General features: G+C 37.5%; 1 protein-coding gene and 1 long non-coding RNA gene across 2 annotated transcripts in view; one reads left to right on the top strand and one right to left on the bottom strand.

Annotated features, from left to right (window-relative positions):
* The window catches only part of PIP4P2 (phosphatidylinositol-4,5-bisphosphate 4-phosphatase 2), a 64,410-nt gene that overhangs the window by 17,132 nt on the left and 33,273 nt on the right, over window positions 1–14,005 (top strand). The window contains exon 2 of the mRNA XM_020870010.2: window positions 12,499–12,647. Coding sequence (XP_020725669.2) covers window positions 12,499–12,647 — 149 coding nt within the window. The remainder of the gene's footprint in view (window positions 1–12,498; window positions 12,648–14,005) is intronic.
* Window positions 1–14,005, bottom strand: part of LOC110122491 (uncharacterized) — a 67,850-nt gene that overhangs the window by 7,395 nt on the left and 46,450 nt on the right. The gene's annotated exons all lie outside the window — the stretch shown is intronic.

Here is a 14,005-nt window from a genome sequence, read left to right on the forward strand (position 1 = left end):
GCTTGCTTTCTCTCAGAAAATGAGCACAATCTGTGACAGTGAAAATGAGCTGTCTAGGAAGAGTGGCAGAGTAGGAATTTGTTTTCTCATGCTGTAGGAGAAGCGTCTGAATTTCTCGGCAAGTATTTTTTTGCCTTGGAAACTATTTTTCTGTACTAAAAAAGAGTATCTCTCTATTTTTCTTGAAACACATACTTTCTTGGAAGCAATATTGTAAACAACAAGTTAAGAATGGAGCCATGCATACAAACAATATGATTTCACATATATAGGGTCAGAAAAAATTCCTTTTTTCAATAAAAATAAGCATAGTAGTTGATGAAATGAGAGAAGAATATGTAATTTATCAACTGTCAATACTGGAAGGAAGTACTAGTGCCACTGATGAAATACACTAGAATGAGGTAAAAATATTGCTTAATGAGAAATAGAAGGAGCAGAAACTTTTGTCATCCAGGAATTGGTCATTGGCAGATCATTGGGCATTTCTTGCCAGTATCTCCAGTTATATAGCAGGATACAACCCAAGTGCCTAAGAACACTCAGGGAGGGGAAAACAGCAGATCAATTGCCCATAGTGGAATTCAGTACTCATCATCACCGGCTGTATAAGAATGCCTGGTTTGTTGTTGCCATGGGGTCTATGCCGTGTGCATGTGTGTGTGTATTAAGTCACTTCAGTTGTGTCTGACTCTTTGCGACCCTATGGATTGTAGCCCACCAGGCTCCTCTGTCCATGGAATTCTCCGGACAACAACACTGGAGTAGGTTGCCATGCCCTCCTCCAGGGGATCTTCCCGACCCAGGCACTGAACCTGTGTCTTGTGCAGCTCCTGCATTGCAGGCAGATTCTTTCCCGCTGAGCTACCGGAGAAGTCCGGAGTCTACCATGGACCCACATGAACACCTACCTACAAACAGTCCTGAGGCACTAGGATGTAGATTGATGACGTTAATGCCAAGCTGATGTCACAACCAAACTTAATAAGGTATAGCTGTTTTTCCAGGGCTTTTGTTTGAAGAAGGGAGTTAACGGTTAAATACATAGAAAAGTTGCAATACTTGAATGCTAGATTGTGCTAAAGTGACTTTGTCACCACTCTTCCTTCCTCTATTCCTCACTCCTGACATACTGTTCCTTCGTTGGATTTATATGCCCTATTCTGTAGCACCCCCCCCCACATCCCCTGTGTGTGCATCCTAATTAGAGCATTTACCACACCAAAATCTACTTGCCATTTTAACTGTCTTTCTACATGTTAAGAATGTGAGCTCTTTGAGCCCTGGAGTATGTCTTCTTCTGGTGATACCCCTGAAATACATTCAGTACAGTACCAGATACAGAACAGATGCTTAAGTACTTGTGACTGAGTGCTTACTGACTCCTGGAAATCCATCATAGAGGGCCTGGCTGGCTACTGCTGCTTTTTGGCTAATTATAGCTGAAGCCCTCTTGACTTTCTCTAGCATCAGAGCTCATCGAGGGGGCTTATATCATTTCTCCTAAGTTCCAAAACTAGAATTTCCTTGCAGCAACAGTCAAACTTAGTAAATAAATGAGTTGGACGAAGATGTGACAGTTATCACCACTCCTGTATCTTTCAGAGTGGCACTCTCTCTGTAGTCCTCCTAGGAATGTGGAGTTGCTTTTGGTAGTTGCTTTTTGTGACCCTTCCTGCCTTACTCTATGGACCAGAAAGTCAATTTAGGTATTTTGATGGTTGACAGCAAGGTCTGTCCCAATAATATATTCAGGAACCAGGAAAATAACTTCAAAGTGGGTGCCCAGATCCACTTGACCAGTAGGGGTGGATCTGGGGTAAGACTACGTTTATAATAGCAGTCCTTTTCCTTTCTGGCACCGGGGACCAGTTTCCTGGAAGACAGTCTTTCCATGGACTTGGGGGGGGGGGCAGGACATTGGTTTTGGGATGTTTCAAACACATTGCATTTATTGTGTGCTTTATTTCTATTATGTGTGCAGTGTTTCTGCTTTATGATATATAATGAAATAATTATACAACTCACTGAGACGCAAGTCACTGGGAGCCCTGAGCTTGTTCTCCAGCGTCTAGATCCCTCACATGCACAGTTCACAGTAGGGTTCATGCTCCCATGAGAATCTAATGCTGCCTCTGATTTGATGGAGGTGGCAGCATTGGATTACCGCTCAGGCGGTCATGCAAGCAATGGGGAGTGACTATAACTATAGATGAAACTTCGCTTGCTTGCCCTCTGCTCACCCCCTGCTGTGTGGCCCTGTTCCTAACAGGCTATGGGCCTGTTATGATACCAGTCTGTGGCCCAGGGGACCCTTGATCTATAACCCGATGGCCATCGATAACCTGGTGGGCCATAATGGAGTTTTGAGTCTTGAGGAATCAGCACCATTTACAAGCCAATTTCTAGTAATAATGGAAATATCTGGGTATTTTCTTTTTCCCCAGTGAACAGTCACTCTAGTAAATGGTCTCAGGTCTCTTTAGGGAAGACTCGGAGACTTCTAATACATACTTTTAGTAGTGTTGCTGGCTCATTTCTCAGAAACATCAACAAACCCTCAATAAAGATTCTCTGGATCTGTGAACATGCCTTTGTTGGAAACTGGTTGCAAGACTGACTCGCCACTGTGGCTACTCAAGTCAGGTTGCTGGTTTTAAGACCTCAATTTTTCTATTTTATGTAACGAAAAAATAGCATTTGTCTAGGTTACCAGTCCATTTCATTCTTAAGCTTGTTTTAATGAGCCAAAGGCCCTTGTGGATCAAAATTTTATAATATCCACTCTTTCCCATTAGAATAAATGCACCCACCTTGTCTTTGACTCTTAGATGCTGCCCTTTGACCACTTTCACTCTGGAATTACATCATCTCAGTGGGAGTCACCCTGCACTGGAATGCGTGGCCTAGAGAATGCTGTGGTAGGAGACCCACCACAGCAGAATACTTTTGTTCTCCTAAGTAATGTATAAATCAGTACCATAGTTAAAGGTATAACTTTAACTTTGGGTTTCTCTCAAGGAATGCAGTGTGGTGTGGAGTACAGATATCCTATGATAAATTCAGTCTAACATTCCTGACTTCTTAAAACTTTTGACTGCTTTTTCTGCATCATGTTGGGGCTGTTTTGACATTTCAGCCTCATTAAATGTAAGACCAGGTCTCACCAATCAACAAGTAAACTGATAGAGCCACTTCCAGCTTAAAAATGCATTGAATCCAGATATCTGGCAGGTACTCTGTATTATTAAGTTTGGTTTGATTCAGTATTGTATTCCATCATCTTTGCTTTAACCCCTATAAGATTCACTCCCACATATATTCTCTAGCTTTCTAACAATATATATTATCAAAACATTGCAATTCTTTTGATGCACAAGTTGCTTCTTTCTGAGTCACACTTTGTACCTGTCCTCCTAAAGCTTGTTGAGATCTGATCCTAGTTTATAAGTGTTGAGGCACCAAAGTATTTAGATGGATCTCAAGGCCAGTGGTTGTCTCCTTGTAAGATAATTGCTTCAGGTGAGATTACTACAGTTTTCCTTTAAGGGAGGCTCATATTCTCAGACATAAGAAGGAATGTTGTGTTTCACTCACAGAGGAGGCTCAGAGTGACTCAGGAGTTTAACATTGTCAGGTCTGTCTGGGTATAATTAGATGGCCCCATCCCAAGTTTCTTTTTCTCTTCTTCTTCTAGGATTCCTATAATTCAAATAATGGTGCCCTTAATGTTGTTCCAGAGGTCTCTGACACTGTTCTCATTTCTTTTCATACTTTATTCTGCTCTGCCTCATTTATTTCCACCATATCTTCCAGCTCATTTATCCATTCTTTTGCCTCTGTTATTCTGCTTTTGGTTCACTCTAGTATATTTTTTATTTCAGTTATTATGTTGTTCATTGTTGATTTTCTGTTCTTCATTTCTACTAGGTCCTTGTTAAACATTTCTGTATCTTCTTGATCTGTGCCTCCATTCATCTGTGCCTCCATTTTATTTCCAATTTGGGATCCTCTTTACCATCATTACTCTTAATTCTTTTTCAGGTAGACTGCCTATTTCCTCTTCATTGTTTTGTGGATTCTTACCATGCTCCTTCATCTGCTGTTTATTTCTCTGTCTTTTCACTTTGTTTAATTTACTGTGTTTAAAGTCTCCTTTCTGCAGGCTTCAAGGCCATACTTCCTCTTGTTCGTGAGGTCCGCCCCCAGTAGGTGGGGTTGGACAAGTGCCTTGTGAAGGTTTCCTGGTGGGGAGGACGATGCCCGTGTTGTAGTGGGTGGGGCTGGATCTTGTCTCTCTGAAGGGTAGTGCCATGCCCAGTTATGTGTTTTGAGAAATCAAAGAGGAAATAAAAAATACCTAAAAACCAAGGACAATAAAACACAACAACTCAAAGCCTGTAGGATGCAGTAGAAGCAATGTTAACATGGAAGTTTATAGCAATACAAGCATTCCTCAAGAAATGAGAAATACATCAAATAAATAACCTAATCTTACCCCTAATGCAATTAGAAAAAGAAGAACAAAAAACCCCCAAAGTTTGTAGAAAGAAAGAAATCATAAAGGTGAAACAGAAATAAATGAAATGAAGGAAACCATAGCAAAAGGAAATGAAGGAAACAATAGCAAAGATCAATAAGACTGAAAACTGGAATTTTGAGAAGATAAACAAATTTGGCAAACTATTACCCACAGTCATCAAGAAAAAAAAGGGAGAAGACTCAAATCAATAAAATCAGAAATGAAAAAGGAGAAGTTACAGTAGACAATGCAGAAATACAAAGGATCATAAGAGACTACTATGAGCAACTATCTGCCACTAAATGGACTTCTTGGAATAAGCAGACAAATTTGTAGAAAATTACAACCTTGCAGGACTGAACCAGGAAGAAATAGGAAATATTAACAGACCAGTCACAAGCACTGAAACCAAAACTGTGATAAAAAAAATTTCCAACAAGCAAAAGTCCAGGGCCAGATGGCTTCACAGGTGAATTCTATCAAATGACTGGAGAAGAGCTAATACCTTTCCTGCTTAAACTCTTCCAAAAAATCACAGATGGAAGAGAACTTCAAACTCATTCTATGAGGCCACCATCACCCTGATAGCAAAACCAGATAAAGATATCACAAAAAATAAACTTATAAGCTAGTATCACTGATGAGCATAGATGTAAGAATCCTGAACAAAATTCTAGCAAACAGAACTTAACAACATATGAAAAGGATCATACAGCATGATCAAGTGGGGTTATTCCCAGGGATGCAAGGACTCTTCAATATACCCAAGTCAATCTTTGTGATACTCAATATTAACAAACTGAAAGGCAAAAACCATATGATCATCTCAATAGATGCAGAGAAACTTTCAACAAAATTCAATACTCATTTGTGATTTAAGAAAAGCCCTCTAGAAAACCACATAGAAGGAATCTACTTCAGCATAATAAAGGCCATATACCACAAACCTACTGCAAATATTATTCTCAATGGTTAAAAGCTGAAAGCATTTCCTCTAAGAGCAGGAACAAGACAAAGTTTCCCACTTTCACCACTATTATTCCACATAGTTTTGAAAGTCCTAGCCACAGCAATCAGAGAAGAAAAAGAAAGGAATCCAGATTGGAAAAGAAAAATGTAACTGTCACTGTTTGCAGATGACATGATACTATACATAGAAAACCCTAATGAGGCCACCAGAAAACTAGTAGAATGAATCAATGAATAGAGCAAAGGTTCAGGATATAAAATTAATACACAGAAATCCCTTGTAATCTTAAACAGTAACAATGAAAAATCAGAAAGGGAAATTAAGGAAATAATCCCATTCACCATTGTAACAAAAAGAATAAAATAGCTTGGAATAATTCTATATGAAGAGACAAAAAAAGAAAAAAAATCCTTCCCTGGTGGCTCAGACGGTAAAGCATCTGCCTACAATGCGGGAGACCTGGGTTCATTCCCTGGGTTGGGAAGATCTCCTGGAGAAGGAAATGGCAACCCACTCCAGTATTCTTACCTGGAGAATCCTGGAGAGGAGCCTGGTAGGCTATAGTCCATGGGGTCACAAACAGTTGGACACGACTGAGCGACTTCACTCACTCAAAAAGACAAAAGACCTGTATGCAGAAAACTATAAGACACTGATGAAAGAAATAAAAAATAAACAGATGGAGAGATATAACATGTTCTTAGGTTGGAAGAAGCAATATTGTGAAAATGACTATACTGCCCAAAGCCCTCTGCATATTCAATGCAATCCCTATCAATTTATTAATGGAGTTTTTTCATAGAACTAGAAGAAAAAAATTTACAATTTGTGTAGAATCACAAAAGACCCCGAATAGCCAAAGCAATTTTTCTGAAAGAAAAACAGATTGGAGGAATCAACCCTCCTGACTTCAGACTATACCACAAAGCTACGGTCATCAAGGCAGTATGGTACTGGCACAAGAACAAAAATATAGACAAATGGAACAATATATATAGTCTGGAGATAAATCCACACATATGTGTGTACCTTATCTTTGAAAAAGGATGCAAGAATATACAGTGGCGGAAAGACAGCCTCTTCAATAAGTGGTGCTGGGAAAACTGGAGAGCTACATATGAAACAGTGAAATTAGAACACTTCCAAACACCATGTACAAATAATAAACTCAAATTGGATTAATGACTTAAATGTAATGCCATAAAGTATAAAACCTGGGTTTAATACCTGGGTCAGAATGATCCCCTGAAGAAGGAAATGGAAACCCAGTCCAATATTCTTGCTGGGAAATCCCATGGACAGAGGAGCCTGGGAGTTGCAAGAGTTGGACGTGACTGAGCAACTAAATCACCACATGAAGCTCATAGGCAGTATACTCTTTGACATAAATCACAGCAGAATCCTATCTGAGCCACCTCCTAGAATAATGTAAATAATAACAAATATAAACAAATGAGACCTAATTATACTTAAAAGCTTTTGCACAGCAAAAGAGACTATAAATAAGGTGAAAACACAACCTTCAGATTGGGAGCAAATAATTGTAAACAAAGTCACTGACAATGGATTAATCCCCCAAATATATACAAAATACACATGCATGCAGCTCAATATAAGAAAAACAGATAATTCAATTTAAAAAATTGTCAGAAGAACTAACAGACATTTCTCCATGGAAGACATACAGAGGGCCAAAAAACATGTGAAATGATGCTCAAGATCACTCATTATCAGAGAAATGCAAGTCAAAACTAAAATGAGGTGTCACCTTACATCAATTGGAATGGCCATCATTAAAAATTCTACAAATAATAAATGCTGGAGAGGATGTGGAGAAAAGGGAATGCAGGTGGAAATACAAACTTATACAAACTCCACTCATTGTGGAGAACAGTATGGCAATTCCATAAAAAACTTAAGAATAAATCCACCATGTAGCCAAGCAATCCTACTACTGCACATATACCCTGAGAAAACCACAATTCAAAAAGACACATGTGCCCCAGTGTTCATTTCAGCACTGTTTACAAGAGCCAGGACACAGAATCAACCTAGATGTCCATCAACAGATGAATGGATGAAGAGGATTGGGATACTGCTCAGCCATAAAATGGAACAAATCTGAGTCTGTTGTAGAGAGGTGGATGAACCTAGGGTGAAATGAATAATAAAGAAAAAAACAATGTATATTAAAACATACATATGGAATCTAGAAATAGAGTATTGTTGAATTGTTGAATCTATTTCCATGCAAGAAATGGAGACACAGATGTAGAGAATGATCTTGTGGCAAGGAAAGCAGAGGATGGGGCAAACTGGGAAAATAGCATTGACATATATACAAGATCATGCGTGAAATAGATAGCTAGTGAGAAACTGCTGTATGATACAGGGAGCCCTGTCTGGAGCTGGGATGGATGGAGAGGATATATATACATATATATGTGTGTATGTATATAATTATGACTGATTTGCATTGTTGTATAGCGGAAACCAACACAATGTTGTAAAGCAATTTTCCTCCAATTAAAAAAATAAAAAAATAAAATTTAGTAATTTAGTGGAACATAATTGAAACATGACTTCCAAGAGGCACCAACCAGCTGGTGCTGATGTTTTTCTGAGCTCTGAAGAAAGATTTTATATACCTGGGGAAAATAGTGCAAGTCCCTTCTTTTTTCTTCAACCTTGCAGTTTCTGTTTTATCCCCTCCTATTAACAGAATATAACCTGCAGACAACTGGCAAAGAAAAAATGTGGTTTGCAGAGTTTTAGTTCCGGTATGACAAAGCATAGAATGTGAATTTGGAGCTGAGAGTTGGTAACCTAATAGCTAGCACATTTACCGTGCAAACTGGCTTCAGCCAGATGGATCCTTCTGAGGGTATGATGGTTCTAGAAGAACCCAGGAGCCTCCTGGAATAATCTTATTCCTTTGGTTTCAGAGAGGGTAGGAACAGAAGGTGGTCTTCTCTTTCTTTGTGTTGAGCTGGACTGGAGACATTTTATACAGGAACTACATATTCCATAGCATCTGGGTGCACCCTGCCCCTGACTATGCTGTTTACAAAGATCCTATGGAGGAGAAAAAGCCAGAGTTTTCCTTGCAGGCTGGTTCTTTATACTTTTCTTGCTCATCTTATAATCATGGTGTTATAAAATACCTCTTAGTTTAATCTGATGTCACTTTTCAATTCTGATACAGTATCTTTGTCAAGAGCCTGAACAAATGCATATGAAGAGTATATTAGTGAAATAAGTGGATTAAACTGGACAATATTGCCGTTGCAGAGATTTATAAAGGGATAACTGAGGTAATAAAGACCAGAGTTATCCAGCAAAACATTTTCAACCTTTAAAATGCTATATCTGAGTACATCTGGTAAAGAATGAAGTATGGATTATTGTACCAGAATGACTTAGCTGGAAATAGGGACTTTTTTGGCTTGAAATAGATAAATTTCAGGTCAGTGTTTATGATGGGAAAGTGTAATTTGATCACTTTGGGTTTACAGAATAATAATGGCTCTTTTTGAGTGCTTTAAGGAAGACCATTATGTGTGTCTTGTGGTCTATATTATTTTATCTTGTCTATTTTATGAGTCTGTTTTTCTATGAAATTTTTATCATGAACGAATTGTTTCTTCATATTATATTCTAATCTTCATTTTCCCTGACTATTCTTTCTTATCCCCCAGTCCCCTTTAACTAGTCCTTAAATCTTTTCCATATATTAAATCATTACTCTTTAAAAAAGGCAGCTTTCATCATGAAGAGACCCCTGGGGAAGATTCAGCTCTTGGTTTTGCTGAAGTGCTATATAAAAGTTTATCCAAAAGTTAGAATTTTAGGGCTTCAGTTTTCTCTTCCATAAAATGAATAAATTAGGCTATGTATTAGGCTAAGATTGCATAAATTTCTAACATTGTACAATTCTGGAACTTTGTGCAGAGTGGTTCAGGTTTGAAGACTACCGCTTTAATAAATATTGTTCACATGGAGGAAAAAAATTTTTCACTTAGGCAACCCACATAGAAAAAATGATTATTGTTTAAATAACAGGTAAGACTCTTCCAAAATGAAGAACTTTTGTGTCTCTTAATATCCAGCGATCCCACATTCTGAGATTGCAGTGGACTTTTTAGACACAGGGCAAACATTTAAAATAGATATAATAGTGGTGATCTGTTGGCTGTTTTAAAGTGAAAAGAAATAAAATGAACAATCTAAGTTGCTAATTACTGCAGGTTTACTGACTGTGAAACAAACTTCTAGAATTACAAGTCCTTTTCAAGAGGGATTATAGTTATAGGTGAAGGTTTCCTTGAGATAAAAGTACAAGATATATCTCTAAATCAGTTTAGGGCTGAAGTAATGGACAGAAAATGGAAACGGTAGGCCTGAAAGCACTGTTTAGTGGAGCGATTAGGCTGTAACATCTGTCATTCTATTGATCTCTTGGGTTGATTGCACTTATCTGGCGGACCAGGCCAATGTCTCCTAATCCCCGCCCTGTCAAAACACCTGTGGGTGTTTTGGAGCGGTTAGTCTACATACAGGAGAAAGCCTTTTTCACAGTCAAGCTGTGCTCCTCTGCTAGCGTCCCAGCTCCTCTCTAAGGAGAGTGGTGGTGAAATACTTCGGTGTCATTTTCCCAAGAGAAATAGACGAGTCCATTAAATTTCAGCGATTCACTTACTCACCCACCATTCATTCCGTAAATGTGTAGTGAGCATCTGCCATAGATCAGGCACTGTGACAAGCGCTGAATCTGACCTGAGCAAGTCAGACATGGCCCTGGCCTCATGGAGGCTTTAGTCTCTCCCATAAGTCCCATTAGACTTCTAATCCTCACTCATTCTTTACCCCTCTCCTTCAATTTCCCAAACCTCCAGAAGGTTTGATCATAATTTTGTCATTGAAAGCTTTTCTTTTTTTACAGGTTAAAAATTATGTAGTGCAAATCTTAGAGGAAAAGTTCACAGGATTTTGTTGGTTCTGATAGACTTCAAATGCTTCAGAGATCAACCATTGAAATCTTTACAAGATTCCATTGAGCAAAACTTTTGCCTGTTGAAATGGATGGATTTTACCATCATTATTTGTGGCTTTAATATGTGGCCTTTCCCCCTCATCCTCAAGGCAAAAGAGGAAGCTTTTATTAATAATGCTATTGCTAACTGTTATTAAAGCAATATTTATTGTTGCATACCAGGCAGTGTGTCTTGAATTTCTAGTAAGGTGTGTATTCTATTTCCCAGGACAATACTGTCTTTATTGAGTTCTGATAGAGTAATCTGCAAATTGCAAGGGGCTCAAATGTACTGCTGACACATTGATCCTTTAACTCATTTTTTCTTCTTGATTAATACATTACAGGTCACCGCATCAGCCTTAAATTCTTCCAAGGATTTAAAATTATTTTTATAATTTAGACATCTACAGCTTCTTTTTAAGTTCAGTGTTTGGCAGCATCCTGGTATAAGCCTCCCAGAGATGTGCGCATATTATCATTTCCAATGTGGCCTCTTTCAAAGACTTAACTGCTACAGAAATTTGGCTTATTATGAATATTTGAATGAATATCACTTGTTACTAATCCTTTTTAAGTCTAAATATATCTCCATGATGTACCCCAAGCCTGCCAGGTGGTAATATGTGGTATTTTTGAACATACCATAATGTGCTGTTCTCTAATTCAGTTCTATCAGCTCAAAGTATCACAGAGTTCAGAATCTAATCCATTGGATAGAAAAATCTCTATTCCAAAAATATCTCTTTTCGTGATTAGCTACTGTGATTGTATTTTGTAGTGTCACAGAAGCCTCTGAACCTATCAGTTCTCTTTAGTGGGGATTCAATCGTGTATTGAGGTGTAGACTTTTCTAGGTGGCCTGTGACAATACTTTGCCTTGAAAGGGCCTCCTGTGCCTGTAGTTAAGATAGCCACACAATGAGGTTAGGCAAGTCCCCTTTAGAAATTCCATCCTGGTATAGTATATTTAGCTTCCTTTTCTCTGATCTTTGTAACAAATAATACTTCTGGTTGAGGAACACAGTTCTGAAGTTGGGCTTCTACCCTTTACCCAATCACCCAATGAGTCATCTTAAGGACTCTCAAAAAAAATAGTGTGTCCGTGTGTGTGCATGTATGTTTGTGTGTGTGCGCTTGTGTATCTTTGTATTCTGGGAATTTTCAAACACACACAAAGTAGTAATAACAAAATATCTTTTGTGTCTTTAATATCATCATTTTGCTGCTTCTGTTTCATCTATTAACCCATTTTTTTCTTGCAGCATTTCTACTAAATCCCAGGTAACCTATTTTTACCCATAAATACTTTGAAACATTTCCTAGAATTTTAATGTTAGGTGAAAGTTTGAGACAAAAATTATTGAATTTACTTCATTCTTGTTTTTGTCTGAAACTAGCATAGTTCCATTAAATTAGAACATGTTCCTTGTTGGTAAGTTTAGTTTTCCTAAGTTCATTTTTGTCTCTTCTTGACTGCCACCAAACCTCGATTTCGTTCTTATCATATTCAGCAGTTATTACACTGGTTCTAGTATAAACAGACCTCAGCGACTATACAATTTATGCATATATATATAAGTGATTTTAAAACTCTGTCTTCATTGACTATTTCTGTTTCATAGGAGTCAGATCATTAGTGTAAGATTTTTTACCTTAGGCATAAATCATCACTTTCCTATTATAAACTCTAGGCATTTGCACATAGGAATGGAGTGGATTTTTTGAGTGTAGGCTAATAAAAGATGTGAACATAGGTAAGCATGAATTGGATTTTAGGAGTTAGGAATTATCCTACTTTGTGATAGTTCTATGTGTGTTTCTGTTCTAAAACTATATAATGTTGGCCAACTTTAAAAACATAAAGAACAGGAGATATACTTATTAATAGTTTTCTGCTTTACTTCTATTGCTCATATGCTCAAATCAGTCGTAATAACTCTGAGACTGATTCAGTGGCTACTATCTTTTTAGCGGAACTCCCGCCTCCGTATACAGCCATCGTCAGCCCAGATGCCAGCGGTATTCCAGTCATAAACTGCCGTGTGTGCCAGTCTCTCATCAATTTGGATGGCAAGCTTCACCAGCATGTGGTTAAGTGCACAGTTTGCAATGAAGCTACGGTAAGTGGATATTTTCATTAATAAAGCCCAAATTATTATTTAAAATCTTCTCCGTAAGAGAGTGTATCAATAATGTTACTTAAATTAGATGTGGGCTGGATACAGAAATGGCCTTTTTTTTTTTTAACGTTTCTTTCTTCTCTCTGTTTCTCTTTTATCATACAAGGATGCCTCCAGTGTTTAAAGCTAGCTCCATTATGAAAATTTCATGATGAATTTAAATGTAATGCCATTTGGCTCTCTATTTTCTAAAATGAGGCTGAATGTGAGCAATCATTTATAATTATCTTTAGTATTATCCACATCTCAACTGAATCTATTCTGGTTTTTACCAAAATGAAATATACTGAAGTTCCCTATGAATGTGGACTTTGTACTTCTTATGTGGAAAATTATTTAAACTTGTTTACACCTGTAGGATATAAGTATGGTTTTTCTGGGACTTTGTGACTGTGAGTTTGTTACTGACATTTGTGTTGAAGTGCTTATTAACAACTTGTATATTATTCCATTTTTATATTAATTTAGTGATTAATATCACTAAATTATTTTTTTTTAATTTTTACTGAACTTTGGGAAGAGCAGCTCAATTTTAAATAAGATTTTTAAGATTTTAAGTAATAAACTGGTTAAGTGTATACTGGTTAATTATATTTCTGCTTTCATGGTTAGGCTTTAGCTTTAAATTTTCAATCTCTCAAAATTTGAAATTAATTAATAATTTTATTTTGGGCATTTGCATTTTTTTCTCTTTAGAAAAAGTCTTTAAAAAGTCAACCAATGATTATTGTGTCTCTAAGAACCATAAAAGATGAATATGGGGGACTTTATATGTTTTGTGGAAAAGTTATAAAATAAAACCTTAAGTCATGAAGCAATGTATTTCATTTATAAAATGAAACCTTAAGTCATGAAGCAATGTATTTCATTTTCATAAGAGATATTATTTAGGGAACTTTATTGTATAAATAGATGATACCTACAAAACTAGCTATTTTGTTTTTCAGTGTTCAGCTGAATGTATGTACATGTTAAGTTGTGTCTGACTCTTTCCAGAGGAGCCTATGGACTGTTCGTTGCCCACCAGGCTCCTCTGTCCATGGGGTTCTCCAAGCAAGACTACTGGAGTGGGTTCCCATGCCCTCCACCAGGGGATCTTCCCTGCCCAGGGTTTGAACCCGCATCTCTTACCTCTCCTGGATTGGCAGGCAGGTTCTTTACCACTAGTGCTACCTGGGAAGCCTGAGAACATTCCTTAAAGTGTTCGCGTTTCTTTCCACCTTATTTTCCTCCCTTGTAATATTACTAATTCCATACAAGGCAATCTAATTGAATACTATTCATTTTCTCCAGAATAT

Source organism: Odocoileus virginianus, chromosome 15 (assembly GCF_023699985.2).
Source record: "Odocoileus virginianus isolate 20LAN1187 ecotype Illinois chromosome 15, Ovbor_1.2, whole genome shotgun sequence".
NCBI lineage: Eukaryota > Metazoa > Chordata > Mammalia > Artiodactyla > Cervidae > Odocoileus > Odocoileus virginianus.